A 15,903-nucleotide genomic window follows, 5' to 3' on the forward strand; every position below is an offset into this window, starting at 1 on the left:
AAACAATGGCATGATTTTAAGTGAAATTGATTAAAAACAAAATCTTGATAGTAATCACATGTTTGTGCAACTCTTGAAGCTTCCAAGCTTTGGTTGAAGTAGAAGATCCGGATCCACCGTAGATTTACACACGCTAAACCTAATCCAACCACACAAATTTCTCCCCGCCATTCTGACTTAACTACTTTTGGGACAGAATTTACAAGCTGATCTGATGGCCGGGGGCAAAAGAACCATGCCGAACCAATCAAGTCAGTTTGGTAAGCGCAAGAAGGTATGAATCAAGTACTGGGACTTCACATCTGTTCCGTTCAATTGAATCCTAACACCACATCAGCAGGGACAATGGGCTCAAACACGCAAAGGGACTGATATTGAGGCTGGAGATGTTGGAATCTTTGTCACTTGTGATATTGGCAGAGAAAGCAAATGTGTCGCCGAGATCACCGATATCCTCTCACAGGTTAGCAAAGACAATAGCACATGCCTTCATGTCTACTGTGCAACAATTCTTCTGTCTCTAAGTTACTTACTCGATTTTCTAGATCGTAGAAAATGATGCAAAGCCGGAAAATGATAAGGACTCTGATGAGGATGATGCAGACATTGAAGCACAAATCCGCAGAGAACTCGAAGGCTTGCAGCCAAGCAAGAAAAAAACACGCCCAGTTCAAGCCATGCAGCTTGATATACCCTGTGGTATGTTCATCCATGTTAGAAACACTTTGAAAAAGCCATGGAAAGCTAATCCCTGGCAGTGGTCTTTGCGCGGTTCAACGATAAGTCGGTGGATCCCGTTAAGATTGTCCACCAACTGTGTCTCGATGCACAAGCCAATACGGATACAAAGAAGAGCCGATACATTAAGCGCTTGACCCCTATCACAATGATTAAAAAGACCCTTAGTGTGGATTTGGAGGTTTTTGCGAGGGAGGTCCTCAAGCCACACTTCCATTCAGGAGGCGGACCAAAGAAGGTAAGTCTGACCAATTCAGCCACGCCAACTTTTCACAGCGAAACTATGATCATATCCATTTGATCCCGAAGCTAACTCAAGGATCCCTGGAAATAGTACGCTATTCGGCCTACATGCCGAGGCAATCACAAGCTCAACCGAGACATCATCATTAAAACCGTCGCCGATGTAGTCGGTCCCGAGCATCCCGTCAACTTGAAGGACTACGACCTTATGATCCTGGTCGATGTTGTGCAGGTAAGTTCCCATGCAAGCGTCCGTCTTGGCAAGTGCTGATTTTGTGTTCACAGAATGTTATCGGAATGAGCGTTGTGGGAAGCAACTATGACCAATTGAAACGATTCAATATTGCTGAGATCTACGACCCCTCTCCCAAGGGGGAAGAAACACCGGCACAGAACAAGGAGGCGAAAGTCTAGTTTATTCGAGATATGGATCACTTTAGGGAATGAAACTGCGCGGAAAGATAAAATACAATTAACTAGCATAAATAGCGAATCAAGATAACATTTTGAATGAACGGCCTGAGTGGATTGATTGGTGACGCAGTCAACTTCACGGTCTAATCAATCGATCACTTAGTCCTTCCAAGGTTTTTCAAGCTACTAGTTTCTATATACATAGTATGTAATGGGGAAAAAAACCTTTGAATTCTTCGGCTGTCTGTATGAGTCCAATGGATTCCCACGATGCGGGTTTGACACAGTACATGAGAAGATCGGCGTGGGTCTGTTATATACTGTCAAAGTACTGTAGTTTCGCATCTACCCAAACTATGTAAGTTGGCATTTTTCGAGATGAAGTTAAAGTCTGGCATTTCTTGTGAATAATATTCAAAACTGCATAGATTTACTGTAATAATCTATGTATTCCCATGATAGGAATGGGGATCTTTGACTGTTGACTCTGCCCTGCGGCTGGGGCGGAAAGCGGGGCAAACTTAGGAATCTGATTAGCGTCTCCGCCATGTCGTCAGCTGCGGACATTCCTCAAGCTTCACTTGCTTCTTCTTCCTGCACCCATGCAAAGCCTGCCATAACTCAGCCTTGTACAAAATGGCTCAATTCCTGCGAGGCAAGCAGGCTGGTATTCAAAGAGACCTGTCTGAGGGCTTGGCCCCAGAGCTCTTCGCGCTCGACGACGTTCGTCTTGGCATCCCAGGCAACTTTTCACATTGGATCATGAGCTAACATTGCCATTCCAGTTCGAGCGATGTGGTATAAACTCTCAGATCAGCGTGGTAGCATACGATCCCGTCCAGTCTCTCCTTGCCGTCGGCACCAGTGATACCCAGTTCGGAAGCGGCCAGATCTATGTGTTTGGACAGGGGCGAGTGCTGGTGGTCTTTGAATTTCCGCGCAAGGCCTCAGCGAAGTTCCTCCAGTTCTGCGCCGATAAGATTGTCAGCATCGACTCCAAAAATGAGATCAGCATATATTCTTTGGACACCCGGCGCCTGATGACTTCCTATGCGCCCCCGGGCCAGGCCACTTGCCTTGCGACGGACCCGAGCCTTGATTACGCCTTCATCGGTCTAGCAAATGGTTCGTCGATTTTTACAAGATAATGGGACCGGAACCTGTGGCTCTAACGTTGATTTAGGCGATGTGGTTGCGTACGATCTCGACCGACAGTCTTTGTGTCCGTTCAAGATCCCGAATTTGTGGCTGGCACAGAACCCACGGTCCCGCCTCTGCCCTGTAGTGTCAATCGCATTCTCTTCTAGAGACATTGGAAAGATCCTTGTGGGATACCCGGAAGGTGCAGTGACATTCACCTTCAAGCAAAATATTGCGCAGAAGTACTTTATCTATGAGGTGCCAGTGGGCGCGCCAGGTGGTGACCCTGGTAAGCCTGCTAGTGGTACGCGAAGGCCTCTACTGAAGGATGCAATTTGGCACCCAAATGGAATTTTCGTCTTGACTGTCCACGAAGACACCAGTCTTGTCCTTTGGGATTCGAAAGATGGCCGGAAGCTTCATGCCAGGACACTCCAAGCTACCAATGTTGACCAACCAGGTGGAGGTCGGCCAGACCCGGAGGTGGCATCTGGACCCAAGGAGCCAATCACCAAAGTGACTTGGTGCGCAAAAGAAAACCCAGATGATACGGGTCTTCTTGTTGCGGGTGGAAAATCTGTCCAAGATGTGAACAAGGGCCTCACTTTCTTGGATATGGGTCCAACCCCTAACTACCAGACATCTTCGTGGCAAGTCCTTGCCGGTTATTTTGAGAGACCAAAACGCCACATGAGTCTTCCAATACCACCCGGGGCAATTGCCACGACATACTGTTTAATTCCTCGTACTTCACCATATTTTGCCGGGGCCCATGACCCAATCGCTATCCTTGCTGTGCTGTCTTCAGGAGAGCTACTTACCATGAGTTTCCCAAGCGGCCATGCAATTACGCCAACCAACATGCTCCACCCTTATCTTACATTCGTTCACCCATTTATCAACAAGATCATACTTACACCTGTTTCTCGAGATACCTGGCTAGGGCTAAGAGAGCGTCGGGCACAAGGCCCTAAGTTCGTCTTTGGCGGTGCCGAAGCAAGGGACCCCCTGAAGCGTTATGAGGACCGAAACATAGTTACCACTGCTCATGCAGATGGTACCATTCGCATCTGGGATGGTGGACACAACGATGAGATTGAAAATTCAGAGTCAATCCAAGTGGACTTGGCTCGGGCAGTGGGTCGAGTCCGCAACATTGAAGTTTCCGAAATGTCTCTCGCAGCGAGTGGAACAGGTGAGCTGTCTGTTGGACTTACAAGCGGTGAACTTGTAATTTTTAGATGGGGCAACAATGCCTCATATGGAAAGGAGGAGGCTCCTGGTGCCAACCAGGGCCCTGGACGCTTGACACCAATCACCAACCGGACAGATCCCGGACTGAAGACGGGCCTTCTGCCTCTCACTCTCCTTGACATGCAGCAAGGACGGGTAACGGCATTGAAGCACAGCCCGGTAGGATTTGTTGCCATTGGTTATGAGAGTGGAGGCTTGGCCATTCTTGATTTACGAGGTCCTGCTATTATTCATACCGCACAAATCTCCGATTTCATGAAGCCACCAAAGCGCAGCAGCTTCATGAAGCCGAGTCGCTCAGATAGCGCGCCAGCTGAATGGCCCACTCACATCGAGTTTGGCGTAATGACCTTGGAAGGCGAAGGTAGGCGTTTTTAGATCCCTGCATGCTGATAAAGCTAATGTTATTCATTCCAGATTATTCTAGCATTTGCTGCTTTGTGGGCACAAACAGGGGAAATTTGGCTACATTCAAGATTCTTCCAGGAGCCAATGGAGCATACTCCGCAGCTTATGTTGGAGTTTCTAACGTCGAGGACAAGGTCATCAAAATTATTCCGATTGATGCGGACTCTGGCGGACAAGCTCTTGCCACACCGATTACAGTTGGCGGGCTGAGAAACGGAGTGAAGATCAACGGCGTTGTGGTTGCTGTTACGGTGTCCGGATGCCGGATTTTCAAACCACCGACCGCTAAGGGTGCTCACAAGACATGGGATGATTACCTCTGTGATTCAGCCCAGGTCGTTAAGTCTGAAGGCCGGGGCTACAGCTTGGTTGGCCTCTTTGGCGATGGAAAGACTCGCGCATTCTCTATTCCAGGCCTCAAAGAGATCGGGTCGAGCAATATTAACCAAATTGCTGACATGCGCCGTCTTTCGGAAGCATGCATCACGCCCACTGGTAGTGTGATGGCATGGATTGGACCTTCACAGGTCAGCCTGTTCAACGTGTGGGGCAAAGGAGCCACAATGTAAGACTTCGCTTTTGCGTCGCGAAAAGAACATGCTAACATTTTCTCAGGCAACCGTCGCAAGATCGTCTATACGACCCAGAGAAGGTCGTCCCTCCACGTCCCACGATCACCAATTTGCAGTGGATCTCCGGCACTCAATATGTCTCACCAGCTGACATGGATATGCTGAGTACGTTGCCAATATCCCTGGCTATTTACCGATCTAGCTGATATCTAACGATTATTATAGTCGGAGGCCCTGACCGCCCCCCATCAAAGCGAATGATGGAACAGATGAGACTGACCGAAGAAGAGGAGCGCAGAGCCCTCCGAGAAGGTCGTTCAGCTCCACCTCAACAGAAGTCACAGGAAGGTTGGGGTTCATATATGTCTCGCCAGGTCCAAGAGCGCACAGAGCGCCTCGGAATAGCGGGTGACACAATGGACCGTCTGGAGGAGAATAGCAGTAACTTTGCCGCGGATGTGAGCAAGTATGTGTCAAGCCAAAAGAAGAAGGCTATCTTTGGCGGTAGGTGATCTCCATCCTCATATCTCGTTTGACTTATCGAAACACGTCCCGTCATCGCCCTTTCCTCGCGCCTCTCGAACCCCTTGCATTCTTAGTCACGCACTGACCGTTTTTTGCAGTGCTCGGGTCGAAGTTTGGGCTCTAGGTTTTTATTTGTAGCGAGACACTTTCTTGGTGCAGCGCAGCTAGACTGACTTATGCCAAACTCGATCCTCCACATTTCGGCCGTGACTTTACAATATGAACTACCCACCCAGGATTAGACTATATGCCGTGTAACCACTTCCAGGGTCATTGCATCCTAGTGAAAGCTTGAAATTCAATGTCTTCCAAGGAACGGTCCGGACATTCCCCTGATGGAGACGAATTCCAAGCCCCTTATTGGGCCTCATTGAACTTTGATTGCAGATGTACATTATTCCGTAGATGATGAGCATACAGGCAAAACATAGGAGCTCCTACATACCTAAATGGGTATCCTACTTTGAGTACGTCAACATGTATGGATCTACAAGAAAGTCATTTGGAAAGGGATGTATATTTTGGAGATCTTGATCAACGCCAAAGTTGAAAAATGATTTGTTCAAAAGTTGGTCCATGGGTCGTAAGAATAGCATGCTGGTTGTCATCAAGTGCATAGAAAATCGGGGGGAAAATATTGGAGGGAGATAATGAAGTGAAGCGGTCGTAACCCGGGTAATGATGTCCACGCTAAGCGTTTAGTGCACCATGACCTCGGATTGAGCAGGGTGGGCAGGCTTGGATTCATCCTTTTGCTCAGAGTCGTCACCCATCTCCACATCCTCATCGCCGTCACCGCCTTCATCCTCGTCAAGGTCATCATCGTCATCTTCACTCTCCTCCTCGAGGTCCTCGCTACCGGCATCAGAGAGATCATCTTCATCATCGTCCTCCTTGCCCCCAGTTGCCTCGGCGCCCTCCATCTCGTGATCATCACCCTCAGCGGGCTTGCTGGATTCCTCGAGCTCCTTGACGAGGGCAGCTTCCAGCTCAGCCTCCTCGTGACCGTAGGCATTGCTGTCGTCGTCAAGGTTGTCAGCCTCGGGCTGGTCAGGCGGGTACTCCGCGGGAGCAGACTCCTCAGAATCCCTGGAGATAATTAGTCTAGGTAATTTCATAGAATAATTGTAAACATACCACTTGATGGCAAAGCGAGTCACACGGGGCTTCTCAGCAAGGACATTGCGGCGAATACGATCAATAGCGGGCTTGGCGGGGGGATCGGCGATGAGCTCTTCAGAGTCATACTCGTTATTCACGTAGTAACCGACACGGACGAACTCGCGGCCATCATAGCTACAAGTAAGAAGGATGACAGTGACACCTAGGATCTCGGAGGGAGGAATGCGCTTCAAATCGGGCGCGTCGGCCTCGAAAATGAATTTGTTCACTCCAACAGGGATAGGGCCGACGAGGAGGGAGTCGAGTTCTTGGTCATACTCGGAACTAGGGTTAATGTTAGTGAGGATTCATTGAATACTACCCATGTCAGCGTGGGTATTTGTAGAAGACATACGAAGTCGCAGATCCAACGTAAGTCAACTTCCACTCGAGATCTAAAGATTGAGTGTTAGCGAAGGTCATTTGTTGATTTATTTCTTCTCGGTGGGATCATGTTAATACCTTTTTGAAGTTGTTCAAGACACTCGAAGGTAATTTCAAATTGATAGCTTGCCGTGAAAGTGGCAGGGTTGTTGAGGATTTTAACCCCGAGAAGAGAGACGACCGACATTGTGACTGATTTATGTACGGGAGGATAGTGTAGAAAGGTGGGATAGTGGGACGAATGAAAAAGGAGGTGTGGCCAACTTTATAGGGCGGTGGGTCAAAACCTGGGGCAATAACAGAGAGAAAAACAAAAAAGACCAAGTTATTATCAGGCTTTTTATTCACCGCAAGGAATGTGTTGATCGAGTCCCAAAGCACGATGTGAGGGAGAATCCCGCGAAATCCACCAAACGCGCACCTCGCGTCCCTTGCGCGCTCACCGCCCACGTGACATAGCAGCTTGCAGACTCAGCTTTCTCTATCCGTAACTTGATGGTTGTGATTCAGATTGGTTGTGAACCACCTTCACGAAAGTTCTGTTGCTGCCTTGTATTTATACTTGGTCATTATAGATGGTGGGGTAGCGAGTCAGCGACTCATTTTCAAATTATAGGAGATCACAATCCTCACTCTACCTTTCCCCTCTTACTATTCTTCCAACTGTTCCGCAATCGTGTTCCGACCTTGACTTTTCTAACCCGAATCTTCACCACTTTCTCACTGAACGTATCGCAGACTTCACTCTGAATATGGCGGATGAAGCTGAGCAGGCCTTTTTCCAGGCCCAGGCCATGGAATCCGAAACGGACAATGCGGTGTCAATGGAAGACCAAGCTCCCGATAATGACGACGACGAAGAAGAAGAAGAAGAAGAAGAAGAAGAAGAATATGACCCCTCGAAATCCCTTGATGATCAATACGAGTCAATCGCAGAAGTTCCCCAAGACGATGAAGATGATTCGGTCACTCCCAACCTGCCTGTCACATCCGAAGACCTGGATACTGGCGCTGCTAGTGACTCCCTGGATCCTTCACAAAGCCCCTCGCGTACTGAGTCTCAGTTGTCTACGCCAATTCCACACACAGGTGCGACGGCACAGCCGCAGCCCAGAACGATTGGGGGATTCGTGGATGAGGATGACGAGGAAGAGGATGACAAAGATGAGGCGGACTACGAGCCGCCAGCGGCATTGGGGGTGGATGATACAGATTCCATGCCTATGACTATGTCTGAAGATCCAAACTCAGGAAATGCAATTCAAAAGACTTACCCAGATGTATCATCGCACCCGGGTGTGCAGGACGCGGCCACAGTGCCAGATGCTGTCAATAGTTCTTATTCTCATGTTCCTGTTTCTAATATCGATCCCTCGGCTTCTGGCCAAGTTTCGTGGACTGGGGCCGCCATTGATGCGAGTTACCAAAGCAGTACTGTTCCTACTCCTGTACCTGATGATTCTGCAGCTGGCAGCTCTCGCTTACCCTATGACCGGGTGGGCATCTTGCAAGATCGGGTTGATGCGGATCCCCGAGGTGATCTTTCTGCGTGGCTGGAATTAATTGCTGAGCACAGAAGTCGGAACAGACTCGACAGTGCGCGCGAGACTTACGAGCGGTTTTTGAAGGTCTTCCCCATGGCGGTAAGCCTCTACTTAACTCTCCAACTAAATACATTAGGATACTAATCGATGAAATAGGCCGATCAGTGGGTAGCTTATGCGACGATGGAATCCGAACTCAATGAACTCTTCCGCCTGGAGCAAATCTTCAATCGAACCCTCCTTACCATTCCCAGCGTGAACCTCTGGTCGGTCTACCTGGATTATGTTCGCCGCCGCAATCCCTTGACGACCGACACCACTGGACAAGCGAGGCGAGTCATCTCTTCAGCGTATGACCTAGCTCTGCAATACGTGGGAATGGACAAAGATGGCGGAAACATCTGGAACGACTACATTGAGTTCATTCGTTCCGGCCCAGGAATCGTTGGAGGCACCGGATGGCAGGACCAGCAGAAGATGGACTTGTTGCGAAAGGAGTACCAAAAAGCCATTTGTGTTCCGACTCAGGTTGTCAATGCTCTTTGGAAGGAATATGATCAGTTCGAAATGGGCCTCAACAAGCTAACTGTAAGCCCTGCTGCTTTATTTAATTAAGTTTTCGTCTGACATCGTTATAGGGTCGCAAGTTTTTGCAAGAACATTCGCCGTCGTATATGACAGCGCGAAGCTCTTACACCGAGCTACAGAATATCACCCGGGACCTGGTCCGAACTTCTTTGGCCCGGTTGCCCCCTGTTCCCGGATCCGAGGGCGACGTCGAGTACGCTCAACAGGTCGAAATCTGGAAGCGCTGGATCGCTTGGGAGAAGGAAGACCCACTGGTTCTGAAAGAGGATGATCCTGCTGCATTCAAAGCGCGTGTCGTCTACGTCTACAAGCAGGCCTTGATGACTCTCCGATTTTTGCCTGAGATCTGGTTCGAAGCTTCCGAATTCTGCTTTTTGAACGATATGGAGAACGAGGGTAATGAATTCCTCAAGCAAGGAATTGAAGCCAATCCGGAGAGCTGCTTGTTGTCATTCAAGCGGGCTGATCGCCTCGAATTCACGTCCGACTCGGAACAGGATTCTGTCAAACGGGCAGCCAAGGTTAGGGAGCCTTTCGACCCCCTACTTGATTCTCTCTATGACTTGATCGCCAAGGCCAAAGCTCGGGAGGCTCAGGACGTTGCACGTATCGAGGAGGCCTTTGCTCAACAGAGCCTGGAAGGCCAGACTGTGCCCAGCGACGATGACGACGAGGTTTCACCCGAGAACAAGGAGCGGGAGGCAGCTAAAAAATCGCAAATTGATGCTGTCAGGAAAGCCCATGGCATTCAAATCAATCTTCTCTCCAAGAGCGTCTCCTTTGCCTGGATCGCACTCATGCGTGCTATGCGCCGTATTCAGGGCAAGGGCAAACCGGGAGAACTGGCGGGCTCTCGCCAGATCTTCGCTGAAGCTCGCAAGAGAGGTCGTATCACTAGCGATGTCTACATTGCCAGTGCACTTATGGAGTACCATTGCTACAAAGACCCGGCAGCCACCAAGATTTTCGAGAGAGGTGCCAAGTTGTTCCCTGAAGACGAAAACTTTGCTCTTGAATACCTGAAGCATCTCATTGACATCAACGATATCATCAGTAAGCTGCCAGTATCTCTCGTTTCGGAAAATCGTGCTAACTTACCTGAATAGACGCAAGAGCGGTCTTTGAGACAACCGTTCGGAGATTTGCCGCCAATCCCGACAATGTGCACAAGGCTAAACCAATCTTCTCTTTTCTCCACGAGTATGAGTCCCGGTATGGTGACTTGGTTCAGGTGATTAACCTGGAAGCACGTATGCGCGAGCTTTTCCCTGAAGATCCGGCGTTGGATCAGTTCACACACCGATTTTCCACACCTTCTTTTAATCCTTTGTCTTTCCAGCCGATCCTGTCACCCACTCAGACAAGGCCAAAGACAATGGCAACTGGCATTGTGCCGGAAACTCGTCTCGACCCGCAGGATGCATCCTTCAGTTCCCCGAAGCGACCCTACCCTGTTGACGATGACTATGATTCCGATCGGCCTCGCAAATTTGCCCGTGCTGAGTCCCCATTGAAGGGCGCTCAGGGCCGACGTCTTGATCAACAGAAGCGCGCCCCACAGCTGAATGGGCAAGCTAGTACTTCATCATACAAGCCGCACGGATCAGCTGCTTCATTGCCCCGGGATGTGGTTCATCTTCTCAGCATCATTCCTCATTCATCCGCCTACAACATCGCCCGTCTTTCCCCGGAGAAAATGGTTGATCTCCTCCGTCAAGTTGAGATTCCAGCTTCAACTTCCCAGATCCCGTTGCCAGGGAACGTTCGCGGGACTGGTACGAGCCAGAACCAGTACTCCGGTAACTACCGTTGAGGCTCATTTCCGTGGCGCCCATTCTCATATCCATTTATCTTCTGTGCATAATCTCGCCATCGTACCGTTTCACGTCTCTTGATACCTGAGGCACAAGATTTGATCTATCCGGTCAACATTTCATTGCATGAAGGAAAAACCCTCTGTCTCTTTCATTATTATCGGGCTGTGGTGGGATTCCCGCGTGAGTCCAAGAGCTCGTTGCATCTACCGGCGTCGGTCTGATAGGCATTTTCCATTTTTACTGGGCATCGGGAGCTTTGTGGTTTCTTTTCAATGTTCGAGTGCTTCGTTCTTTTAATAGGAGGTCTCCTACATGTACATTCCCCAGATAGTGCAGATACCCATGGACTCGGAATAAAATTTCCTGGCTGTTCTGCCGGTTAATGCTTATCATTCTTTCATTTATCTTAGTAATTCTCACGATTCAAGGCTGCCCAGCTATCACTGTTTTTGTACCTACTAGGCAGTAGAAAGTTTGGAAACTTCGAGATTGGGCCTTGATATCAAAACATTCCCAAGTATAGAATTTAGCTCATGAATCTTAAATTAGGGACCTTGAAACGTCACAATTGATAATTGCTTTGTATCACTTGTTAAAAATCGCTTTATAGACGAGTCTTAGACGAATATACAGCAGATGAAAAATTCGTTGGTGTAAACACGTAAATCCGTCAGCTTTGCAAAGACAGCATAAATATTCTTATTATTATTGATTTAGTCAGTTTAACCACTCTCTCACATGCAAGAAATCGATCTACACCGGAATCCAAGGGAAATATAGAGGAGATTAAGGTTTCATCAGTGTTAACACGCGAATCTTTCTCCTTTGAAAAATATTGTAGAGTACGTGAATGAAATCACTGCATTTCTCTCCATTTTGATTAACTTCGAATCCTTGAATTCCAAGGTTGTCAAGTCTATATAGCTTGCCACTTTTTCCAATTTTCAAATTAAGTATATAAGCTTTCTTTTATTTCAAGTCCTCTCTTCTGCCTTCTTATTGTCTACAACTTGACTTTTCAATGAACTTTGCTGCCTTTACATGGTCTCAAGTCTAACAACTGATGTCCATCTCTACTCCCGATTCACCAGATCTGTTCTCTTCACCGACTTCTGATCGAAATTTCTAGCCTTCGAAGTATCCCAACCTTGACAACCCAAGTCTATCTCTGCCCAGTTGCTCGAGTCTTCACCATAGCAGCTCCTAATCCTCACCAGACCTGTGGTATTCCATATACCTAGCTAGTAAAGGCAAGAAACATACATTTATCACTTCCCTCAAATTTGTTCATCACTTTGGGCGAACGTGAATTTCTCATTCTGGGGTATTCACTTGTCAAAACTACCAAACTCATTTATCACTTTCTCACTTCATGATCGATCTATCACTAAAAACCATCTCCAGCCTTCTCTCCATCTTCACGTCACCATCTCCACGTCACCATCTCCACTTGATACCACAGCTCAGTACGTTATCTTTGGACTCTTGTCACCATTATTTCTTTCTCTGTGCTAGCTTTTCTTCTCTTCAACCATCAAACATTTCAATTTTACCCCCACTTCTTCTATGCCTTATCGCATTCCAGGTCTCATACCTTACCCAACTACGCATCTAATTTCTAACCTTTTTCTCTCTCTTATAGTTCACAATGCAGTCTTCCAGAGAAATTGCCAAGCAGGTTCGTGCCAGTGGCTCGGGTAATAGCAGCAACAATGAAAGCTGTTTTTCGCACCACCGTCTCCCGAGCATCTTAGGGCTCTTGGACAGCCTTCCTTCTATGAAACTTGAACTCCCCAATGAAACCCCAGAAGAAGGCTCTTCGGCCCCTGTGATGCGTCTAACCAAGGAGCGGGATTTGGTCAGTGATTTTCAAATACTTCCAACATATCACATGCCTTGGAACTGCGATTTGCCCAGCTGCGATTTGCCTCACTTCTATCTCCACTACTTTATTTTCTTACACTAACAAGGACTAGTGCAATGAAACCAGACCCATCAACCGCGTCGGCTACAACAAGTCCGGTAAAGAAGTTGTTGTTCTCATGAACACATATCCCATCACGAGATACCCCACGGAAACTGTTTACCAGTATGAGGTTAGTAGAACTTTCCTAAAGGCTCTTTTGCGCATCAGAAGCTCACAAGTTATAGGTCAATACGATCTCCGGACTTGGCTCCGCACCAGGCGTGGAGCAGGACCGACGCGTTCTCCGGCGAACCTTCAACTGTGATAGCAGAAAAAGGCTGCTTCCTGATGCTATCTATGATGGAATGAGAACTGCTTGGTAAGATCCAAAGATACAGACTTTTACATTATACTAATGCTTATACTTCTAGGTCGCGCATTCACCTCCCAAACGGGGTTCATGAACGCTTCCAGTACACTGGTGGTCAAACTCGGCCTTCTGGTGCCAGGACCAATGTTCACATGAAAGATGTGATCTTCACCATGCTGCCCCGACGCAGGATCAATCTGGACGTCATCGGGAAATGGCTCCAGAAGAAGCGTGACCTGGATGAATATGTGATCGAGGCTCTTAGTAAGTATTTTCCTGTTGAATAACGGCTGCAGACATACTGACTATTCAGATTTCCTCGACCACTTGATCCGTGATTGGCCTACCAGAGAATTCACTGCACACAAGCGGGCATACTTCTTTCAGAACCTCCAGGAGGATCCAAAGCATAGGGACATTGCCAATGAGTTTCATTACTCGCTTGGAGGCTACTCTGGTGCCACATGTTATCGCGGAATTTTTCAGATGATCCGACCTTCTGTCAGTGGTCTTTTGCTGAATCTGGACACTGCTCATTCCGTCTTCTTTTCTCGTATCAGCCTTCTCGGTACCATGAAGGGCATTCTCAAATGCGGTACTGACGAGGAGCTTACCAAAAGGCTTCGACCCAAGATTGATAACCACCGTGTTCGACACTCGAGCCCAGATTTTACCAAGCTGAGTAAGATGCTCAAGGGCCTCCGCGTCCAGCCCGACTATGATGAATGTCCTTTCAAGGATAAGAGTTTCACCATTTTTGATCTTATTGACGGTAATTCCACTGAGTTCAAATTGAGGATTACCGACAAGGCCACTGGCAGAGAGCAATCGATGACTGTGCAGCAATATTTCCTTTCGAAGTATAACAAGCGCCTGGAACAGCCACACATGTCTCTTCTCAGGATGACTAACAAGGAAGTCATCTACCCTGCCGAGCTTCTGGTTATCAAGAATCTGCAGCGATGGCCCTTCAAGCTCAATGATCTCCAAACTAGCGACATGATCAAGTACACCGCGAAAAGGCCTGAAGTCCGCCTGGAGCATATCAGAAAGTGCAAGAAGATCTTGAGTCACGAGGCTGACCCCAATCTGAAGCACTATGGGCTTGAAATCGGTACCAGTCTGATCAAGGCCAAGGCTCGTTTGCTCCCCCACCCAGAGATTCAATTTGGAGCTTCCAGGCACAATCCAGGTACGACAGGGAAATGGGATCTTCGTGGAAAGAAATTCTACAAAACCAACGCAGTGCCTCTCGTCTCTTGGGGCATTGGATTTTTCGGTGGCAACCGCAACGACTTGAATTTCAGTCAGGTTCAAGCATGGCTTGACCTGTTTATCAAGAGTTACAAGCAGCACGGTGGCCTCATTGGTAACCGCCCCTTTACCCTCCAGCTCAAGGAAGATATCGGCGAGGCAATGAATCAGCTCTACACCAAGACCAAAGAGACCTGGAAGGATGAACCTCAGCTTCTGGTGATTATCGTACCCTCAAAGGACGCATTTTCTTATCTTCGCATTAAAAAATCTGCCGATTGCCGATTCGGAGTTCCTTCTCAGGTTTTGCAATCTGCCCGCTGCATCGATAACCGTCCCCAGTACCACTCGAATGTCCTCATGAAGGTTAACGCCAAGCTTGGTGGAGTGACTAACCGCATCATTCCCACTTCCACTGGGTCAACTCTGCGTGCACGCTCGATCATCATCGGTGGTGATGTGACTCACCCTGCACTTGGTGTTTGGACCCCGTCCCTGGCTGCCATGTGCATCTCCAATGATGCTAATGGGGTTAGCTACATGGGAGGGTGCGAATGCAATGGAGAAAAGGTAGAGATCATTTCCAAGGATAACATCAGGGGTATCCTCGGACCTCTCCTTACCCAGTGGATCAGAACTGTCGGAAACAAGCACTCTCCTAAACAGATCTATTACTTCCGTGACGGTGTCTCCGACTCTGAAATAAATGGTGTCCTGAACAAGGAAGTTCCCGCCATCCGCAAGGTTCTGGCCGAAGTCTGTGGTGTACCTCTGTTCACCGGAAAGCTGTGTGTGGTGATCGCCAACAAGCGCCACCACCTTCGCGCATTCCCGAACCCAAAAGATCTCAAGACCTGCGATCGAAACGGCAACCCCCTCCCCGGTACCCTGATTGACCGTGAAGTCACAAGCCCGCGTGGATGGGACTTCCTCCTCTACGCTCACGCCGCGCTTCAAGGAACTGCCCGTCCGGTCCACTATAAGGTTGTCCTCGATGAGATTGGCCACAAGCCCGAGGAGCTTGAGAACATGATTTACGAGCAAAGCTACCAGTATGTCCGGTCTACTACACCCGTCTCGATTCATCCTGCGATTTATTATGCGCATTTGATCACTGCCCGCGCCCGTCATCACGAGTCCGTTCCTGTTTCGGACGGTCCACAGAGCGGAGCGAAGATTCCTCATGATCGATCAAATTACAAACCAAAGGATATCCCCAACAGGCTCATTGCGATGAAGGGGTCCTCCAACAAGCTTCCTCTTTCAATGTGGTGGATTTAGATTGAGAGGTGTTAAATTTGGTTATGACCTCGGGAATTAGATTGGATTTAACATTGTTATCGTGGTCACAAAAAGAAAGAAAGAAAAGGCAATAACAAAGAAAAACAGAGTGGAGAGGAAAGGGAAGGAAATGTCCAGAAAGGAATGTCCATGGTGGTTCTCTAGAGCCCTAACAAATTGTCGGAGTGCGACAGGTTATTGACATTTTATATCAAAGACCCAATAAAATCCAAAATACTTAGCTTACAATATATCTCCTCTTGTTAATTTATTTAGAGTAATAAGTCTAATAGTGGCCTGGCAG

The 15,903-nt window shown here is 48.2% G+C and overlaps 5 protein-coding genes across 5 annotated transcripts; 4 read left to right on the plus strand and 1 right to left on the minus strand.

Moving 5' to 3' along the window:
* Positions 1-235: 235 nt before the first annotated feature.
* On the plus strand, positions 236-1,395 carry N7520_008138 (THUMP domain-containing protein; the record flags this gene model as incomplete). The annotated part of the gene is made up of 6 exons (XM_057142072.1): positions 236-274; positions 338-463; positions 546-699; positions 759-976; positions 1,073-1,213; positions 1,267-1,395. The coding sequence occupies 6 exons, from the start codon at positions 236-238 to the stop codon at positions 1,393-1,395; spliced, it is 807 nt and encodes a 268-aa protein (XP_056996078.1).
* Positions 1,396-2,031: 636 nt separating this feature from the next.
* On the plus strand, positions 2,032-5,418 carry N7520_008139 (uncharacterized protein; the record flags this gene model as incomplete). The annotated part of the gene is made up of 7 exons (XM_057142073.1): positions 2,032-2,118; positions 2,181-2,520; positions 2,579-4,153; positions 4,207-4,762; positions 4,813-4,934; positions 4,995-5,273; positions 5,393-5,418. 7 exons carry the CDS (start codon positions 2,032-2,034, stop codon positions 5,416-5,418), a joined length of 2,985 nt encoding a protein of 994 aa, XP_056996079.1.
* A 574-nt stretch (positions 5,419-5,992) lies between these two features.
* Positions 5,993-7,026, minus strand: asf1 (nucleosome assembly factor ASF1; the record flags this gene model as incomplete). The annotated part of the gene is made up of 4 exons (XM_057142074.1): positions 5,993-6,383; positions 6,432-6,740; positions 6,811-6,850; positions 6,918-7,026. The coding sequence occupies 4 exons, from the start codon at positions 7,024-7,026 to the stop codon at positions 5,993-5,995; spliced, it is 849 nt and encodes a 282-aa protein (XP_056996080.1).
* Positions 7,027-7,591: 565 nt separating this feature from the next.
* rna14 (cleavage polyadenylation factor subunit RNA14) lies at positions 7,592-10,784 on the plus strand (the record flags this gene model as incomplete). Its single annotated transcript, XM_057142075.1, has 4 exons — positions 7,592-8,482; positions 8,540-8,971; positions 9,022-10,024; positions 10,078-10,784. 4 exons carry the CDS (start codon positions 7,592-7,594, stop codon positions 10,782-10,784), a joined length of 3,033 nt encoding a protein of 1,010 aa, XP_056996081.1.
* A 1,652-nt stretch (positions 10,785-12,436) lies between these two features.
* N7520_008142 (putative eukaryotic translation initiation factor eIF-2C4) lies at positions 12,437-15,599 on the plus strand (the record flags this gene model as incomplete). The annotated part of the gene is made up of 5 exons (XM_057142076.1): positions 12,437-12,646; positions 12,765-12,884; positions 12,940-13,073; positions 13,126-13,328; positions 13,378-15,599. The coding sequence occupies 5 exons, from the start codon at positions 12,437-12,439 to the stop codon at positions 15,597-15,599; spliced, it is 2,889 nt and encodes a 962-aa protein (XP_056996082.1).
* Between the last annotated feature and the right edge of the window lie 304 nt (positions 15,600-15,903).

This window comes from Penicillium odoratum (assembly GCF_028828045.1).
Source record: "Penicillium odoratum strain IBT 22623 chromosome Unknown utg000005l_segment0_segment0, whole genome shotgun sequence".
Taxonomy (NCBI): domain Eukaryota; kingdom Fungi; phylum Ascomycota; class Eurotiomycetes; order Eurotiales; family Aspergillaceae; genus Penicillium; species Penicillium odoratum.